Raw genomic sequence first — 19,666 nt, 5'->3', positions numbered from 1 at the left:
CCAAAGAAAGATGTTCTTGTCATTATAGGGGACTGGAATGCTAAAGTTGGGAGTCAAGAGATAAAAGGAACAACAGGGAAGTTTAGCCTTGGAGTTCAAAACGAAGCAGGGCAAAGGCTAATAGAGTTTTGTCAAGAGAACAAGCTGGTCATCACATACACTCTTTTCCAACAACACAAGAGGCAACTCTATATATGGAAATCACCAGATCGGCAATATCGAAATCAGATCGATTATATTCTCTGCAGCCAAAGTTGGAGAAGCTCTATACAGTCAGCAAAAACAAGACCTTTGGATAGAGACTCATAACACAGCAACAAAAACCATCCCAAAGAAAAGGAAATGCAAGAATGCAAAGTGGCTGTCCAACGAGGCCTTACAAATAGCAGAGAGAAGGGAAACAAAATGTAAGGGAGATAGGGAAAGTTACAGAAAATTGAATGCAGACTTCCAAAGAATAGCAAGGAGAGACAAGAGGGCCTTCTTAAATGAACAATGCAAAGAAATAGAGGAAAATAACAGAAATGGAAAAACCAGAGATCTGTTCAGGAGATTTGGGGATATTAGAGGAACATTTTGGGCAAAGATGGACATGATAAAGGACAAAAATGGGAGGGACCTAACAGAAGCAGAAGACATCAAGAAGAGGTGGCAAGAATACACAGAGGAATTATATCAGAAAGATTTGGATATCCCGGACAACTCAGACAATGTAGTTCCTGACCTTGAGCCAGACATCCTGGAGAGTGAAGTCAAGTGGGCCTTAGAAAGTCTGGCTAACAACAAGGCCAGTGGAGGTGATGACATTCCAGTTGAACTATTTAAAATCTTAAAAGACGATGCTGTTAAGGTGCTACATTCAATATGCCAGCAAGTTTGGAAAACTCAACGGTGGCCAGAGGATTGGAAAAGATCAGTCTACATCCCAATCCCAAAGAAAGGCAGTGCAAAAGAATGCTCCAACTACTGTACAATTGCACTCATTTCACAAGCTAGCAAGGTAGGCTTCAGCAGTATGTGGACCGAGAACTCCCAGAAGTACAAGCTGGATTCCGAAGAGGCAGAGGAACTAGAGACCAACTTGCTAACATGCGCTGGATTATAGAGAAAGCCAGAGAGTTCTAGAAAAATATCTACTTCTGCTTCATTGACTATGCAAAAGCCTTTGACTGTGTGGACCACAGCAAACTATGGCAAGTCCTTAAAGAAATGGTAGTGCCTGACCACCTTATCTATCTCCTGAGAAACCTATATGTGGGACAGGAAGCAACAGTTAGAACTGGATATGGAACAACTGATTGGTGACAGATTTTATTTTCCTGGGCTCCATGATCACTGCAGATGGAGACAGCAGCCCCAAAATTAAAAGACACCTGCTTCTTGGGAGGAAAGCGATGAGAAACCTTGACAGCATCTTAAAAAGCAGAGACATCACCTTGCCAGCAAAAGTCCGAATAGTCAAGGCTATGGTTTTTCTTGTCGTGATGTATGGAAGTGAGAGCTGGACCATAAAGAAAGCAGACCGCCGAAGAATTGATGCCTTTGAATTGTGGTGCTGGAGGAGGCTCTTGAGAGTCCCCCGGACTGCAAGGAGAACAAACCTATCAATTCTAAAGGAAATCAACCTTGAGTGCTCCCTGGAAGGACAGATCCTGAAGCTAAGGCTCCAGTACTTTGGCCATCTCATGAGAAGAGAAGACTCCTTGGAAAAGACCTTGATGTTAGGAAAGTGTGAATGCAAGAGAAGGGAACGACAGAAGATGAGATGGCTGGACAGTGTCATCGAAGCAACCAACATGAATTTGACCCAACTATGGAAGGCAGTGGAAGATAGGAGGGCCTGGCGTGCTCTGGTCCATGGGGTCACGAAGAGTCGGACACGACTAAACGACAACGACGCTCACCCACAAAATGGTGGACTCTTCCTATTCCAGAAACTGTTTTTCACTTAGGATTTTTATGAACAAATCAGGAGACACCAATGTGCACTCAGAAGACTTCCCAACAAGTGCAAACTATAGTCACTGTGGCTGAAATCCTGATGACACAGCTGCTCTGTGCAAATATGTATGTCAAAAGCTGTGGCCATTTTGGGGCCACAAAAAAAGCTAAGATAGGTGGCAGCAATTTTCTGGCTTTAAATTGTTCCCCCTTCCATTCTTCAGCTCTCAAAAGCTGTTGAGAGATAAAAAAGATCCTTACAGTTCCTCAAAACCTGGTTGGGTGTGTGTGTGTGTGCGTGGAAGCTTTTTATTGCCCTCAAATGGCTCATGGTGTCATTATTGTTGCACAGTGTAAAGCTGTGTTTCAGTATCTCAAGCATTAATTTAGTCGGCAGGCCGTAAACCAACAGGTCTAATCTTCAAGGTTTTGGAAGAGATGGGTGGATTATGAAACCAGGAGTTACAATGGACTTTGTTTCTCACACAGAGTGAGTCTCTGGCAGTTCCAGAAAAAGGGGAGGCCTTCCTCCAAACAAGTGTTCTTTGTGTGTCTCACCACGTACCAAATGTAAGAGAAACAAAGACTTGGGGCTGATAGAAGTGTGGAAGGACTCCTGGCAGCTCAGTACTTATTTTGGCTTGATTAAACTGTAGGTTGATCATAGCCTTACCACAGGTTCCCTGTGTTTTCTGGTGGGGCCACTATAGCTTCAGCCATACAATCCAACACTGCAAGGCATGAGTAAAATCAAACAGTACAGTTCCGGAGGATGGGGAGCGGGGCTTAAACCTCATGAAACAGCATAAGGGAGAGTGGCCAGTGTTCCTCTAAAGGGCCTATCCACACCATCACCCTCTCTGCTTTCCTACTCAGCTTTTCCTTTCTGTTTTTCTCTCTCCCCCCCCCCCCCCCGTTTCCCTCTCCACAGCTCGGGAGAAGGAAGGGGGGAACGAAGGGGAAAGCAGCAGTTTGGTGCTGCTGGTGCTACTGCTGTAGCTGGCTGAAGCAAGCAGAAAGACGTCTGAGAGCAGTGCTGTTTGTGGCCTCTCCCTCTTAAATACTGCCCAGGCCAGTAAGTCTGATTATTTGGGCTGTCATCAGAGTGGTGATGGTGGTGGTAGCAATGACGGCAGCAGCAGTCGTATCAGAAATATCAGACAGTTTGCTCTGGGAGGGTGGGTGCTGGTACTACCTGCTACTGGAAAAGTCGGACCTGCAGCGATGGTCCTGAACAAAATTCCCTCTAACTTTCTATCCCGCTGTGCAGGAGCCTTGCTCTGTGTGCATGGGGGTGGGTGGGACTAAATTTGAAACAGGAAGTAAACAAAACGTGCACAGCCCTAGAGGAAATGTTAGTCCTGAACTAATTTTATAAGGACATGTGCCAAACCTACCAGCAGAGAACCAATGATGTGTGTGTGATGTGTGTGTGATGTGTGTGTGTGTGTGTGTGTGTGTGTGTCTGTCACAGGTTACTTGGCTATTATAAAAAAGGGTCGCAATTCAAAGTGTTGGGAAACAGAAACTAAGTCTGCGCACAATGATTTGTAGTATCATTTGATTGGGATAGGAAGCAGTTATTCTACTTGTAATTTCCTAATGTCTCACCAATACATCGGTCATGTTAGATGGAGTCCTAGGAACGACAGGCCAAAATGCCTGGTGACAGCACGCTGCTTATACCTAGTATAATGTTCCCCCTCCAATTTCTTCTTCTTACCCTCCATTCTTCTCATTTAGTTTCTCCATATATTGGGCGACCACGTCCACAACCTCACTTTCACTTAGCTGCAGATTTCCTGAGACATTGCATCGCAGGTCATTCCAGTCTGAACGCAGCAGCTCAAAGTCCACAGGGCTCACACTGAACGTCCTTTGCCAATTAATGGAGTCCTCTAGCCAGCTCTGCTGCAACTCTGAGTTCTCATAGCTGTAGTCAGACAACTCTTCCTCCAGCTCCTCTTCCTGGGCCTTCTCTGGGCCCTCAATGTCCTCCTGCTGAGATTCTGTCATCTCAGACATCCGCATGAAAGATGTCACTCGCACACCTTCGGACAACACTACCTCTGATGAATTGTAATCCAGGGTGGTCCTTGCCAGGGTGGTGACCTCAAAGGTTTCTTTACTGAACAGCCCTTCTTCAGGCAAGGTTGAAACACTGGGATGCATCTTCTGCTTACTCCTACCCTTGGGGACCTCCCGATCATATAGCTGTTCCCATTTCTTGCTGGCCCTCTGATTTCTCCTTCTAGTAGGCTCTGCTTCCCTAGAGCCATTGCCTGTAAGCCAAGAAGTCCTATGTCTGGGGAATGTATGGAGCTTGTCGGAGGGAGCAGGGCGCCACTGAGGGAGTCTGGAGTTCAAGTGTACTTTCCTTGGTGGCTTGGGGTAGAGAAAGACTCCAGGGAAAATATCATTCTGCAAGGGAGCTTTCTTTTTGCTAGGCTGCAGACGGGTCACATATACTTTCTCTGGGGGCTTCTTGGTATCCTTCTTGGGCTGTTTTTCCTCCTTAGGACTCTGCTGCTTTGCCTTTCCAGTAAAGAAGGGCATAGACAGGTGGGGCTGGACGCCAGGTGAGCTATCCTGCTTTGATGGTGACAGCAGCTCCAGGTCACCCCCTTTCCTTCTCTTCTCCTCCATTGTTTCCCCCTCATCCTGCACCCAGCTGAGCAACCGACCATGGACAACGGTCTGTTCTCCAGGAGCAGCTGCATTCTCATAAATCTGGAAGTCCTTGGATGGAGTCTCAGGACTCAAACTGGGTCTGCTGTTTGTACTTGTGGCGACAGGTTGCCCTGTCAAGGCTTTGTCTTGGTTAAACCTCTTTTGCTTCTGATGTAAGGGATAGTAGTCCATGTCATTCCCATAATCTGTTGTGGTTTGGAGCTTCTCTTTCCGCTTCACCCCAGGGAACACATTTGGGTCCAAAACACTGTGGCTCTTCCTCTTAGCACTGGGGAGTGGGTCGGTGGGTTCTGGACTGTCAGCTCCTTCCTCTTCTTCCTCCAGAAAATCTAGGAAACAATATATAACAAAGCAGATAACGTCTCAATAATTGTGTGTAGGGGGACTAGAAAACAATGCAGCAAGGAAGCTTTATGGTGGCAAGGCTTATAAGGGCAGTCATGAAAGGCAGGGGCAGAGAGCTGGAGAACAGAATTCATGGACAAAGCCTTTCTACTCCACTTTTTTAGTGATGTTAGCAATTGTTGCAACATCTGTAAGATATATTGGTGATGCATTAAAAATTCTTAGCTTAAACCAAGGTGATTCCTTTTGTGTAATTATTTTGCATAATCTAGATCTCCAAGGAACTCACTTTTAAAAAAAACACCCAAATATTACAATTCTGTAAATATATCTGAAGGTGCACAGTAGCATCTGTGAGTACCTCTAGTGTTTAGGGCAATGGTTCCTAACCTTGGGCCCCCAGATGTCCTTGGACTACAAATCCTAGAAATTCTGGCTAGCAGAGCTAGTGGTGAAAGCTTCTGAGAATTTTTTTCCCAAGAACATCTGGGGACCCGAGGTTGGGAACTACTGGTTTAAGGGGATGAAAATATTTTGTGCTTCTGCCTGGCTATGTGCTGTTTCCCAGTCTTGGGCCTCCAGTCACTCATCACCTATTCTTTACAGATGCCTTCCATAAACCTGAAATGGTTCTTCTGCTCCTGCTCTGCCACTGCCAACACATTCTGTGGAATTAAACCTAAATGCACTAAGAAAATGAATTCATGCAAAACAGTACTGATTGTATAATTAATGTTCAATGCATAATTTTTGCCTCTTCTGGACACATCTAGGATTTGGGATGACCAAGTCCTGCCGTAGACCTTCATAAACTTACACCAGATGACTCTTTCAAGAGAGCATTTTCCTGTACTAATTATCAAAGCCAAATAAATTCACTGTGAAGATCAAGGCTGCATGCCAAAGAGATAGTGAAGTCTAATATATTTGTTGCAACAAATAAGATTTAGAGTGGAGAAAGTATTGATTGCATTTTGAGGTAATCACAAGGTTGTTCTCAGGACAGAAAAGATTCTGGGCAACTTGCCTTTGGACTGCAGAAGCTGCTTGCTTGAGTGAGCAATTGGAAACCTAAAGCAAAGGCAGAGGTAGGAGCAGAGATCAGCAGATTGCTGAGGATACAATAAATTGTCCCACAGAAGTGAGGCAAGAATCAGCTACTCTTCTTCTGTCCAGGCAAATAATGGGTTTAAAAGGGAGTGGGTTGTGGGACTTTATTCATATTCATTTGTGGCAAAAGAACCTCCCCAGCATTCACTTTAATGTTGGATGCATCCTCTTTTCTGTCAGCACACATTGCTTTAAAGTTTTAAGGCTCTCTTCTCAGGCTAGTTTCCTTAAACTGTTTCTTTTGTGTTATTGAGACAATCTGAAACTTCATTTCCCTGTGGTGTTTTGTCACAGTTCCTAATTGCTTCTGCCCCTTCTTTCTCTTATTCATCATTCCAGCCTGCTTTTCTCACTTCTGTTATAATAATCACTTTTGTCCCCTCAGACAACAAGTCTGGACCAATAATCAGTGACATGTCTTGCTCATCATTCAGACTCACTTATATTGTTTTCTTCTCCAGCCCATCTTAACTTTTACTGAGGGAATCTTATTTGGCTTCCCCTTCATTCCCTTTATGGCCAGAGTTTTCCTTGAGTCTATTTCTGAGGGATCAATTAGATCCTCTCTCACAAGAGATATTTCTGCCCTAGTGTCTACAAGCGCCAATACCGTTTTATCTTTCAAAATTGCATACTTATGGAAATCAGTTCCTATCTCCTGGTTCTTTAACAGTTCAACTCAACACATTTCAACCTTAAGAAGAACCTCCTCAGGAAACTTTTCCACAATTTTAATTGATTTTTACTGGGCTTTGGTTTTGGTGCATTTTACTCCCACAAATATTGTGTATGATATTTGAAGTGTCTCTTATCAAGGCTGATTTACAGGATGGCATGGGTGTCACTTCTTCTTTAGTTATTGGGATTTGCCGTGGGGATCTTAACTGCTTATTTTTAAACTGCCCTCTTCCTTCCATCTTAGCAGTTATCTCAGAATGGGTTTCACAAAATCCTCCATGGTGCAAGGCAAAGCTGTCAGCTGCTTCTGCTGCCTCAGTTACATTGTTTTGGCTTTTATCTGTCTCTAGGGATCTAAAAACATTATTTCCCCAACCCTTTTAATGGCATTTGTCCCTTCATTTTCCATCCATTTAGGCCACAAATCTGTATGCTTCATACTCAGATCCATACATGACTTTCCCTGTTGTCATTGACAAGACATAAGTTTCATTCATGTCCTGAAATGCTCAGGCTCCAGGTCTGAATCTTTGAAATACTGCTTTTTTAAAGGTTTCATAGGCAATAGGCACATTGGAAGGAAGATTGTTGTAAACTTCAGCTAATTCAAATTTTATAAGGCTAGGGAGGAATTTCATATATTCTGCTTTAGGAATTTCTCATCTCTGAACAGTCTTTTCAAAACTGGTCAAGAATTAAATTAGGATCTTTGCCAAGCGAACAAAAACCAAAATCTTTGGATACTTTTTCTCTTAGTAAGAGCTTCACACATTTCATTTCTCCATTTCATTTTGAACCCTGATTAACTCTCAATCTCTCCACCTTCAACTGATATTCTCTTGCTTTAAATTCATTCAGAATTCTTAATTTCTTTTATCTGCCCTCTGCTTGGAGCCTTAATTGTCTCTCTTGTGCTTCACCTTGGAGTCTGTCTGTCTGGCTTCTAGTTCCAAAATCTTCATTTTATTCAGTAATGTCAACCTTTCTGATGCAACAGGGTCCATGGAAGTCATAACAAGATTTTTATTCAAAACACCTCAGGTTTCTTCCCTATATTTTGAATAAGGGCCCTTAGATCAGTATCAGGCCCTTAGATCATCTTCCACATCACCAGCCCTCAGATATTGGGCTCAGTACCACTCAGTTTGAATAGAACATTGTTTTATTCCTAGGCTTTAAATTCATTCAGCAAAACAATCCTTTATAGCAGTGGTTCCCAACCTTGGGCCTCCAGATGTTCTTGAACTGCAGCTCCCAGAAGCCTTCACCACCATCTCTGCTGGCCAGGATTTCTGGGAGTTGAAGTCCAAGAACATCTGGAGGCCCAAGGTTGGGGACCACTGCTTTATAGCTCTCCCACTCTCAATCTCTCTTTCAAACCTGGACCGCCAAACTACCCTCTTCTCTGATCGCTCTACACCAGACTGCTCTCCACTCCTTATCTAGTTTCTCTGCCAACTAATCAGAACCATTCTTATCAACATCCCATGCTCCTCCTTCCCTCCCTCCCATCACATACTTATTACACCAAGGCATTTCAAACAATACAGTTATCAACACAATATAAATAATACATTTTAATATGACCAAGTATCACACCTAGCTCCAGCCTTGCTTCCTTTTGCTAACATACCAAAAAAAACAAAAAACCCCTACCATAGTGCTTCCTGGGAGTAGTTGCTCTTTGGGAGGCATCCTCTATACAGCTTGAAGGGCAGTTAAGATTATCACTCCCAGGAAGCACCACTGCAGCTTCCTTTTTTGTAGATGACCAACCGGAAGCAAGGGTGGAGCTAGGTCAGTCTCTGATCTAGGCCCTTCTCCAGCTGAGCAAACTGTAGATGGTGTCTCTGAGCTAGAACACTCAGAAGTTTGCCTAGAGAATACTGGCAGTAAGAGCCAAAAAAAAAAAAATAAAATTAGAGCACATCCCTAGTAAAAAGGATGCACCTATGTTAACAAGACACTCAGAAATTACCCTGTAATAAGGATACTACTTTAACTTGAACTGCTGGTGCCAAAAGGGATGGTACTTTAAAAAAAGCAGGGGATCTATGAATTTGATTCAAAGAATTAGCATGTTAGTCTGTCAAAAGAAAAGGTAGGAGGGAATAACGGATCACTTTGTCTATTATATGTATGCATTCCTGTTGCAACCAAGTTCATCTGGCCTAAAGCCATCTGATGGCCCATCTGGCCTAAAGCCATCCCCCTGCCCACAACCTATTAATTAAGTAAAGTACAGCTTGACAGTCCCACTTCTGTGTTAATGAACGACTGTCACTCTGTCTATTATCTGTATCCTCATCAGGAGGATATGTATAAATATACTGTGTGTAATGATGTGGACTTTGATCCACAACAGCTTACACTGAAATTAAATTATTAGTCTTCAAAGTGCTACAATATTTTGTTCTCCCCCCCCACCTTTTTTCCCTTTCTCTTTTGCCAACAAGACAAATTCAAAGATTTTAGAGTGTTCTGCTCAATGAATACATTTGTGGAATGTTCAAAGTGGCCTCATTTCTTCTCCCTCCCTCCCTCTCTCTTTCCAGCTGCCTCTGTTCCTCACTTAGTGATCTGTTGCACAGCTCCGCCTTGAGATATAACTCACTATGGTTGGGGATACAGACTTTGTAAACAGACATGATACAACAGATTTGCCTGTTTGCACCAGCAGCAACCCAACAGTGCCTTTGGAAACTGCTTCCAAACTGGACAGAAATATCCAAATGGCATCTTCCTGGCTAGAAGAAACTGAATCTTCCCCAGAACCACTTACTCTCAGGGTTGAGGAAGAGAAAACCTCTTTGATGCTGATCCTCCTCTTCTTCATCCATCTTCATGTATTTGTAAAAGCCAAATCTGGAAGGGCAAACCATGAGATATCAAACAAGAGATTAACATATACATCAGAACTGTGTTGCTAAAGGGTAGTCTGTAGGATTAAATCTTAGGAGGACACTGTAACAGGTATCTGGACTACCTTCACAGAGGGATAGCCCACTGTAGTAAATCAGACAAGACTAATGAAATTATTGTGGCATAAGCTTTTTTTTGGGGGGGGGGGAGTTAGGGGAGCCAGAGCCTGCTTTCTTGGCTGCATGAAGCAGTCTCTATGTATCCCTATACAGTCATACTGACGGGCAAAAGCTACTGTTGAATTCAGACTTCAGAGCCCATCAGAAGAAAATGTGCAAATTCTGCCTTGCCCTGCTTGCTATGAATGCACATGGATGAAGTGCACCTGGCTCAATAACAGAAGTGGGCCAAGGAGAGGCAGTAACTCAGTTCTGCAGTGCAAGTGCCAGGCAGTTCAGCACTGAAGTGTGAACTTGACTTTCACATCTCCTGAACAGCATCAGGATGAAAGGTGGACATATAAATATGGCTAGGAATAGTGTGGACATGTGGGAATGGACATCCAGAAATGGGAGTCATATTTCCACCCTTCCAGCCCAGATCTAACCCAGAAGTGACAGAAGGCTCCCACTCTGGATTGATTCCTCTGTAAAATGTGGTTTGGCAGCCCATCCCCGTATCACAGTGTCCACATGGTGGGCAGTCAGCTTTGCCACAATCCTTCTACTGTCATGCACAGCAGAAAATTCTGGGGGCAAATCCATGTTTATTACCTTTACATTTTACATTACGTGTATACTTAATTTGCCAGGAGATGACAGTCTTACCATTCTTCCCCAACCCTAGATGTGTGATGGGATTTCCTTTAACTATGATTTCCTTAATAGCTAGGCAGCCATAATCTTTTTTGCACTCCTGCCTCACACTTACTTCTCCAGGTAAAGCGGGGACTCTCTGTAGAAGCATTTGTTCTCTGTCTCCATGTGCGTAAGCCGGGTGAAATCATTGGGATAAACAAATGAGAGGTAGACCTGTGGGAGGGGCAACCTGGTGAGTAGAGTCACAGCAAGCCACGTATGTTCCTGTTTCTACAAGTTGGGTGGAGGAGGGGGTGCATTATATTGCGCAGAAAAATGTGCTCTGGGGACAAACTCTAGAGCACATGGTGTTGCCTCAGGTTATGAGTACAGTGGTGCCCCGCTAGACGATTAACCTCACAAAACGGTTAATTCGCTAAACGATGAGTTTTTGCAATCGCTATAGCGCTTTGCAAAACGGTGTTTCCTATGGGCAATTTTTTGCTAGACGATGTTTCGAACCGTGCTTCGCAAGACCGTTTTTTTCGGGACCGATTTTCACAAGACGATGATTTTGACAGCTGAGTCCGCGACTTGCAAAATGGGTGTTTTGGGGACTTTTTTTGCAAGACAGCGATTTTTACAGCTGATCTGCGCTTCGCAAAATGGTTTCTTTATGGGCGATTTCTGCAAAACGGCGACGATTTTTCCCCATTGGAACATGTTAAACGGATTTCAGTGCATTCCAATGGGGAACCGCATTTTGCAATACGATGTTTGGCTAAACAGCGATTTTCGCTGAACGAATTAACATCGTCTTGTGGGGCACCACTGTACAAGTTCCCCCAAGGAAATCAATGTACTGTACTAAGAACTGCCCCTGCTTATGCATATTTGAATACAAGCTCTTACTTCATCACGCTGTGCCTGTTAAGGCAATGAAGCCAAGAGTCTTTCAAAAGCATTTCCAGTGCTCAGGTAGGAGTCACCCCAATTCCCCACTCATCCCCTCTTTGTTGCTGCATCTTTTTTCTATCCTGGACCAACCACCTTGCTTTTAGTATTGACCTAGTCTCTGCTAGAACTATTGGTCACCACTGCACCAGCAATGATGTTTTTAGGATTTCATTTACCGAGCAATCCCCAGTGTACTGGAGTAGAGATATGTTAGGACAAGGGATTGCAAAAAGAGTGGAGATATTTTGCAAAAAGAGTGGAGACGTCTGGAGACAATAGGACACTTACAAATTGTAGGCCCTGATAGCGGGCAATAGGGAAGTCCTTCACCACATATGTGGGGCTGTAAGCACAGGGCACCAGCACGTTCTCCACATGGGACGGTTCAATCTGGGGAGCTGGGAAAAAGATAGTTAAGTAAGAGCAAGCTATAGGATTAACCTGGGAGACCATCTGAGATCAGGAGTTTCTGAGCCCATTTCGGTGGCCTAGGCTGCCATTATCTTGGGTTCTATATGGGAGGCAAGTGCCAGATATTTTTCCCTTGGCACCCAGTAATTGCATAGGGATTTCTTTTTGCATAGAGAAGGGAAACTCAGTCATGCAAGCTCCTGGTTGCAACATGATGTAGTATCATTCAGACACCAATTGACTGCTTTTCGTGAGAAATAAACCTAAGACTGAAAGTGTGGGGGTGGGGAGAGGCCAGTATAGCTCCTTTATCTTCCCCATCACTATCCAAAATAAATTATGCAAAATAGCAAAAACTATGGAACAAATTATTTTTTTAATGTGCATGATTTCTTTTAATTTGCAAATGTATAGTGGTAGTAGCAGAATTCATGTTTCTTGGCACTCAACATGGATTAGACTCAGTGCAGAGAGATTCCTGCCATTCTAGTAATTATTTTGCTCCTGACCAATGTTGAGGTTGTGTTTATGGGATTAAGAGTTTCTGGAGATCTTATTTTGACATAATACTACCTTTCAAGGCAGATCTTCCTAATTTAACCCAGTTGTGCAGGGATATCCAACTGTTACCCATTGAAAAATATATCTTAAGTTTGGGAGGACAAAGGCAAACATTTGCAAAGATGATAGTTCCATTTAATTGTTTCCAATGTATAAATATTCCAAAGGAATATTTACTTAACTCTTCTCCATTTGCTAGCTTGCTTTACTATGTTTCAGATCACAGCAAGGAGAGCCATAGTTCTCTCCAGAAAACTGTGTCTTCCTTCCTTCCTTTGCTTGCTGCATTTCTAGCAGGCTTGGGATTCATGGTGACTTACAGGATAATTTAAAACAATATCAGATAAAATATAATAAAGTGACAAACATTAAATAGAATTAAAATCAAGTATATGACTGAAATGCAATTAAAATCAAAACTCTTTAAAGTGAATTAAAATACCATGTTTCCCTGAAAATAAGACACAGTCTTATATTATTTTTTGCTCCAAAATGCATTAGGGCTTATTTTCAGGGGATGTTTTATTATTATTTTTTCATGTACAACAATCTACATTTATTCAAATACAGTCATGTCATCTTCTTCTGGCTGCTGCACAATGGTGGAGGGCGGGGTTTCACTTAACTGGGGCTTATTTGGGGGGGTAGGGCTTATATTATGAGCATCCTGAAAAATCATACTAGGGCTTATTTTCAGGTTAGGTCTTATTTTTGGGGAAACAGGATAGTAATAATAATTTAAGTTAAAATGATGAAGTCAGCACATCCAATGGGATCTTATAACTGAAAGCTCTTAAATGTCAAAAAGTCTACTTACATTTTTTTAACTGCCACAATTTAATAAAATCTTCCAAAGCCTGGAGGTGGCTACTGAGTAAGCTCTCTCAAGTCCTGACCAGACAGGCCTCTGAAGATCATGGAACTGTGAGAAGGGCCTCTCTCACAGATCTTAAAGCCCAGACAGGGTCATATGGAGGATGTGGTCTTTCCGATAATCTGGACACAATTTGTACAGGGCTTTATAGGTCACAGAACCACCACTTTCAATTGTGCTCCAAAATGGACCAGTGGGCAGTGAAGGATGTTATATGTTCCCTATAACTGGCCCTGGTCAGCTATCTGGCAACACTGTTCTGGACCACCTGAAGTTTCCAAACACTATTCAAACACAGCCTCACATGGAGTGCATTAAAGTAATTCAGCTGGAATGTAATTAAGGTAGGTTTCACTGCAGCCAAGTCAGATATTTCCAAGAATAGGTGCAACTCATGCAATCGCTTGATACCTGAGCATCCAGGCTCAAAAATTAATGCAAGAGCACATCTAAACTGTGAGCCTGATTTTTCAGGGGCCGCATAACCTCATTCGGCACAGAAGGAATCCCTATTTTCTAATCTGCCTTTTGCATTACCAAAAACCCTTCTATTTTATCTGGATTAAACCCCAGTTTGTTCATCCTCATCTAGTCTGTTATAGACTCCAAGCACTGAAAAACTTTCCCCAGATTTAAACGGAAAGAAGAGTGTTGGGTGTCATCAGTATCTGGTGAGACCAAACTCCAAAACTGCAAGACTGTTATCAATTTCATGTATATGTTAATTAACACAGAGGACAATAAGTCAATGGCCAAGGTATTGAACAAGAGTCCCCTTACACCACCTTCTGGGACTGGTCCTCCAGAAAGGCCAGAACCACTGTAAGCGTGACCAAGTCCCATCTCACATAGGTGATCTGAAAGGACATCATGGTCACTGGTATCAATAAGTACTGTGAGGTCCAGCAGAACTAAAAGAGACACACTTCCCCTGTTCAGTTCCCAGCGTAGGCCATCTACCAAGGTGACCAAAACTCTTTCTGTTCTAAAGACAGGCCTGGAACCAGACTGAAATGGAACTAGAAAATCCATCTTATCTAATAATCTCTAGAGTTGGGAGGCCATCACCTGCTCAATTCCCTTACCCCACAATGTGATACTAAGAGACTGCTGGCAGTTCTCCAGCACAGAGTACAACAGGTACTCTGATGACAAGCAAAAGGCAAGCTCCCACATACTTACTGAGGAAGAAAATGTCCCGAGGGTCAGGCTTCAGCATATCTGCTCCATGCTCACTCCTCTGTTCATTCCAGAGGTAGCTGCCAGTATGGCTGGCGAAGGACTGAGGCACATGTTCCACCTCATTCATTTTCAGACTAGATTCATCTGAAGGGAGAGTGGAGAGGAGAGAAAACATGAATGGTGAGGGGTAAAAACACTCGCGAACTTCTGCAAAGGTGTAGGCAGCCCATGTCTCCAGGACTTTCCACAAAGGTTAGATGAAGATGTCAAGTCAAGATGCACCTCTCAGTTGGGAAAGCCGGCTTATTTGGAGCATCCGTATGGTATTCTGCCATCTTTCTTTCCTTGACCAATCGTGTTTATTTATTCAGTTTGTCAATTGCCCTTGGGTTAAAGCTCCCAAGGTGCTTTACACAAAACAAATTAACAGAGTAACATTAAAAAAAAGTTTAAATAGCAATACAAGAGCACCCACTCAAACACAATACAATGTCACAGAGACTAAAATATTTAAAAAAACTGATATTTATATAAAAAAGAGAAATTGACATGATTTAAAAAAATCCATGAAGATAAACACAGCCCAATGACACAATGTTAAGATAAAAACTGGGCGGTGATATCTCTATCTATCTATCTATCTACTCTGTCTATCTACTCTATCTACTCTGTCTATCTACTCTATCTACTCTATCTACTCTATCTATCTATCTATCTATCTATCTATCTATCTATCTATCTATCTATCTATCTATCTATCTATCTATCTATCTATCTATCTACCTATCTACCTATCTACCTATCTACCTATCTACCTATATCGATAGATAGATACAGAGAGAGAGAGAGAGAGAGAGAGAGAGAGAGAGAGAGAGAGAGAGAAGAGCACATTGAAAGTCCTGAAAGAATTAAAATGGGGGCTTCAGCCAGGGTTTGCAGTTTTGGTGGTGGATGCACCTTTCTAGGGAGGGCCTTCCACAACTGAGGGCTAACACTGAAAAAGACTCTCACTGAATCTCAACCCTTGGAGGAGGATTTCTGATGATGATTTCACACCATAAGCAGGGTCCAATTGGAAGAGGTACATAGTCTTTGAAATACTAAGTCATCAAAGGCTTTTAAAGTTAAAAGTAGCACCTGGAATGGAAATCAGAAAGGCACCAGTGGCCAATGAAGGTGGCACAATATTGGCACACTATTATAAAAATGTTTAGTTTCATCATTCTATTGTGAATTTGTATATAAAGTGAAGTTTCAGAACAATCCAAAAAGTTCACCTCAGGTTCAACATACTGCAGTAATATAAGTAAGAGATTATTATCAGGGATGGGCCACCAAATCCAAGTTAGTATTATTGGAGGTGTAGGGGGTGTTTAAAAGGAAATGGTAAAAAGGAATGTATGCTGAAGAGGAAATTTGTATATCCAAGTTAAAGAGACCATGGTATGAACAAGGGGTCTGTCACACCCCAGACATAAAGATTCCACCTCCACCCCCAACCCCCGAGACCACAGGCCATTGGTACCCCTCTCAGAGCAAGCTGAACACCACTACCTTGGAGGAGGAAGCTGCCATCCAGCTATGTCTCTTTCTTATCTGGACTGAATCTAAGTTCTTTGGTCCTTATCTGATCCATTTCCAAAATTAAGCAGTAAGCATACCCTGCTGCAAGCGATGAAAAAGACAGAACTACATGTCATCAACATGCTTGTGCCATTGCACTAGCAACTCCTGATGGTCTCACTCAGCAGTTTCATGTAGATCCTAAAGAGGGAGGGGAACAAGATGGAACCTCACAGGACTCCAAATCATAAATGCCACGGGGTCAAGCAAAAACTCCCCAAAACCACTTTCTGAAAAGGATTGTCCAGGTATGAGCAGAACTACTATGAGGCTCTCTTGACAATTCATTCTTTAGACAACCTTTTCAGAAGGACACGGTGGCAAATATTACTAAAAGCAGATATGAAATCTAGGAGAAAATCAAGGTTGAGGTCTGCTTACAGTATTTCAATTACCAGCACAGGGGGTAACCCGAGGGGACCAAGCTGATTTCAGTGCCAACCCCTAAGTGATACAGATCCAAAAAGCAAGGTTCACAAGTGTGCCTTGATACAGTAGCTCTCAGTACCTTGCACAAGGAAGGATTTTATCTACTAAACATGTCACACTGTGTGCTACCATGGGTTCTACTGGATTTCTGACAAAGAGCTTCACAAGAGGACTCTCAACAACTTCTCCACAGCTCATGTCCCTATTAACATCTTTTAGTGGCAGGCATTTTCATTCTGAGCATATACAGAATAGGCCAGTAGTTCCCCACCTTGGGAAAGCAGGGTGTTCTTTGGCTGCAGTTCCCAGAAGCCTTCACCACCAGTTGTATTAGCTGTGGTTTCTGTGAGATGCCATCCAAAAACACCTGGGCTACCCAAGGTTGGGAATCACTGATATATAGACGAATGATGTTCTGGCCTTTGATTTGATCCCTCTTCTTCCTTCTCAACTGTTGCTTAATCATTTCCAACTTTTCAGGATCTCTCTCTATCTCTGTACATGCAAATATATGTCTGTTCTGGATTCCTGTTTTAATTTTTGGTTCTTTTTTTGGGTGGGTGGGGAGCACAACCATAAATGTGTTATGGCTTACGCACCTGGCATCTCTCAGGAGCCACAGCCAAGGCTGAATAATTATAATACAAGGCAATGTGAAACTGTTGAGTAACTGGCAGCTCTTTGTTCACAGAAACAGGGAAAAACAATTGATTCTCCTGAGGCGAACTGTGATACCTCAAAGTCGCTTCTTCAAGTTTGCAGTCTCTGTCTTGGGATGTTGTTCTACAGATCCTGAAGCCTCAGTATCTGGCCAGGATGATTTTCAGATTTATTTATTTTTGTTCTTCTTTCTACAGGAAGTGCTTATCTTGAATTCTCTAGGACTTGAAAGCTTGCTTGCTTTTGATATTTAAGTGGTTTCAATAAAAGTCATTACCTAATTTTGTTTTATTTCAGAGATGTTATATTTATTCAGTGATGGCCTTGGCTCCTAAGAGATGCAAAGTTCCAAACACAACCAGGGTTGCATAGGACTGGAAGCAGGCAGAAGAATCTGAAGAACAGAAACCCCAGTCTTTTCTACTTCTATGGTCACCATATCAGAAATACTGGAGATTAAAACAGAGCCTCGTGGCGCAGTGGTTAAAACGCTGTACTGCAGCTAAAATTGTGCTCACGACCTGGGGTTCAAATCCCAGGTAGCCGGCTCAAGGTTGACTCAGCCTTCCATCCTTCCGAGGTCGGTAAAATGAGTACCCAGCTTGCTGGGAGGGGGGGCAATGTGTAGCCTGTATAATTAAATTGCAAACCTCCCGGAGAGTGCTTGTAGCGCTATGGGGCGGTATATAAGTCCAATAAATAAATAAATAAATAAATAAATAAATAAATAAATAAATAAATAAATAAATAAGTAAATAAATAAATAAATAAATAAAAACCTGGTTGGCACATTAGGCAACAAAAAAGACAACCAGAGGCAAAGTGAGTATATAGCTAATGGTGAGAGGAAGATGGAGTCCTGTGTAGCACAGTCCTTGAGTGATGGCAGCAGGACTGTAGATCCTATGTTGGGAAGATACTGAGGGTCAAATAGAATTTCTTTTAGAAAAAGCTACGTGTTCCTTTGTAAAAACCTGAAAACAAGAAACATCTCTATCGCATGTTATGTGCCATCAAGTTGAATCTGACTTACAACAACCCTAATAGGGCTTTCAAAGTAAGTGAGATACTTAAGGACTGATTTAGTAGTTCCATTCTCCCCTCTGTGAGTTTCCATGGCCAAGTTGGGATTTGAACCCCGGTATCTTGAGTTCTAGTCTATCGTGCTATCCACTAAACCACACATCAGTATACAGTATTAGACTAAAATATTAAAAACTGGTGAGCTGAAGAGTTCTGCAGGACTCAAAAGCTCAACTGCTTTTAACATTTTATGGTCTAATAAAGGAATTAAACACAAATGCTTTGCATTTTATAAAAGGTGCATGTTCTTTCCCTCTTCTGTTTTTCATAGGTCCCCCTCCGGTTATTATATGCTCCCCTTCAGGCATAGATCCCTGCATTCTGTAATGAAAGACAACCTTTATCTGGTCTCCTAATCCCACCTCTTGCTTCGCTTTCCATCCTCCATCCCCCAAAAAGAACCTGGCCACAGCTTTGGCTCCCATGCTATTATCTTTCTCAAGCAAAAATAAAAGCACCTTAATACCAGACCTGGCAGCTCACAGACTTCCACAGATGCCTTGCATTCTGCTTCTCACTTGGGCTCTCATCCACCCACTTATAAAAAACAAACCAATCCACAATGGTTACTGTGGAAATATTTGATCCTCTGAACAAACAGAAAACAAAGAAATAATTTCTCCTGAGATGTAAGTGCTCAAGAAGGCAATGCACAGCCCCCCCCCCCCGCCGCTTCTGCCCAAACCTGCGAAGGATGCCAGGAACGACATCATCAATGTCTGGGAGGAACAAAATGCCATATCAATTAAATGCTGGCTGCCTTTAATGTCATGTTTATTAGATGAAGCTGTCTGTTTTCACAGATCAGTACTAGGTAACTGAAGCAAGGCAAGCACAGAAAGTAAGAAATTAAGAAATTAGAACTGCTGCTGTCCAATGCTCTGTGTTGATCTTGTTCTCTCACTTAATCCTGGGAAGGGAGGGAGGGAGGGGAACACAGTCACATGAGATGGCAGGACCAGAGGCCAAAACAAATGGGGCTCATCAAATACTTCACATCTCTAGCTATGAGGAATGACCAGATATGGCACTCGGGGGAAGCCTCCGATCAACACTACAGTTACATGAGTGGAGACAGCTTTGTAGCTGTACAGCTTACAACTATTGAATAGGACGGCTGTGTTCAGTTCCAGCCTGTCAAAGCGTTTATGGAGACATATCTTCACAATTAATAAACCAAGAGGTCTACAGGAATATCAAGTACTAACATAGATCAACCAATTGCCTAGAGAAAGAGGAGCATCTTCTGAAATTGTCAAAACATACCAGTATGTTTTGCACTTAGGAGGCCTTACCTGGAAAAGCTGCCCCCATACCACTAAGGAGACTATGTGGAGTCATGACCTTTAGATATTCATAAAGCTGGAGTGCAAACTGAGAATAACATCTGCTTGCAAACTCACTAGGTAACCTTATTAAATTGGCTTTAATTTGGCTTTGATTGGCTTCTGCTGCCTGGTAA

The 19,666-nt window shown here is 42.6% G+C and overlaps 1 protein-coding gene across 1 annotated transcript in view; it reads right to left on the bottom strand.

The window, feature by feature from the left end:
- The window catches only part of B4GALNT4 (beta-1,4-N-acetyl-galactosaminyltransferase 4), a 251,205-nt gene that overhangs the window by 13,755 nt on the left and 217,784 nt on the right, over positions 1–19,666 (bottom strand). Inside the window, exons 10-14 of the mRNA XM_072985559.2 lie at positions 14,410–14,553; positions 11,670–11,779; positions 10,558–10,658; positions 9,548–9,630; positions 3,665–4,961 (exon numbers count right to left, since the gene is read on the bottom strand). Coding sequence (XP_072841660.2) covers positions 3,665–4,961; positions 9,548–9,630; positions 10,558–10,658; positions 11,670–11,779; positions 14,410–14,553 — 1,735 coding nt within the window. The remainder of the gene's footprint in view (positions 1–3,664; positions 4,962–9,547; positions 9,631–10,557; positions 10,659–11,669; positions 11,780–14,409; positions 14,554–19,666) is intronic.

The sequence above is a fragment of the Pogona vitticeps genome, chromosome 1 (genome assembly GCF_051106095.1).
Source record: "Pogona vitticeps strain Pit_001003342236 chromosome 1, PviZW2.1, whole genome shotgun sequence".
Classification (NCBI taxonomy): Eukaryota; Metazoa; Chordata; class Lepidosauria; order Squamata; family Agamidae; genus Pogona; species Pogona vitticeps.
The sequence above is the reverse complement of the archived record's forward strand: the minus strand, read 5'-3'. Positions and strand labels throughout refer to the sequence as shown.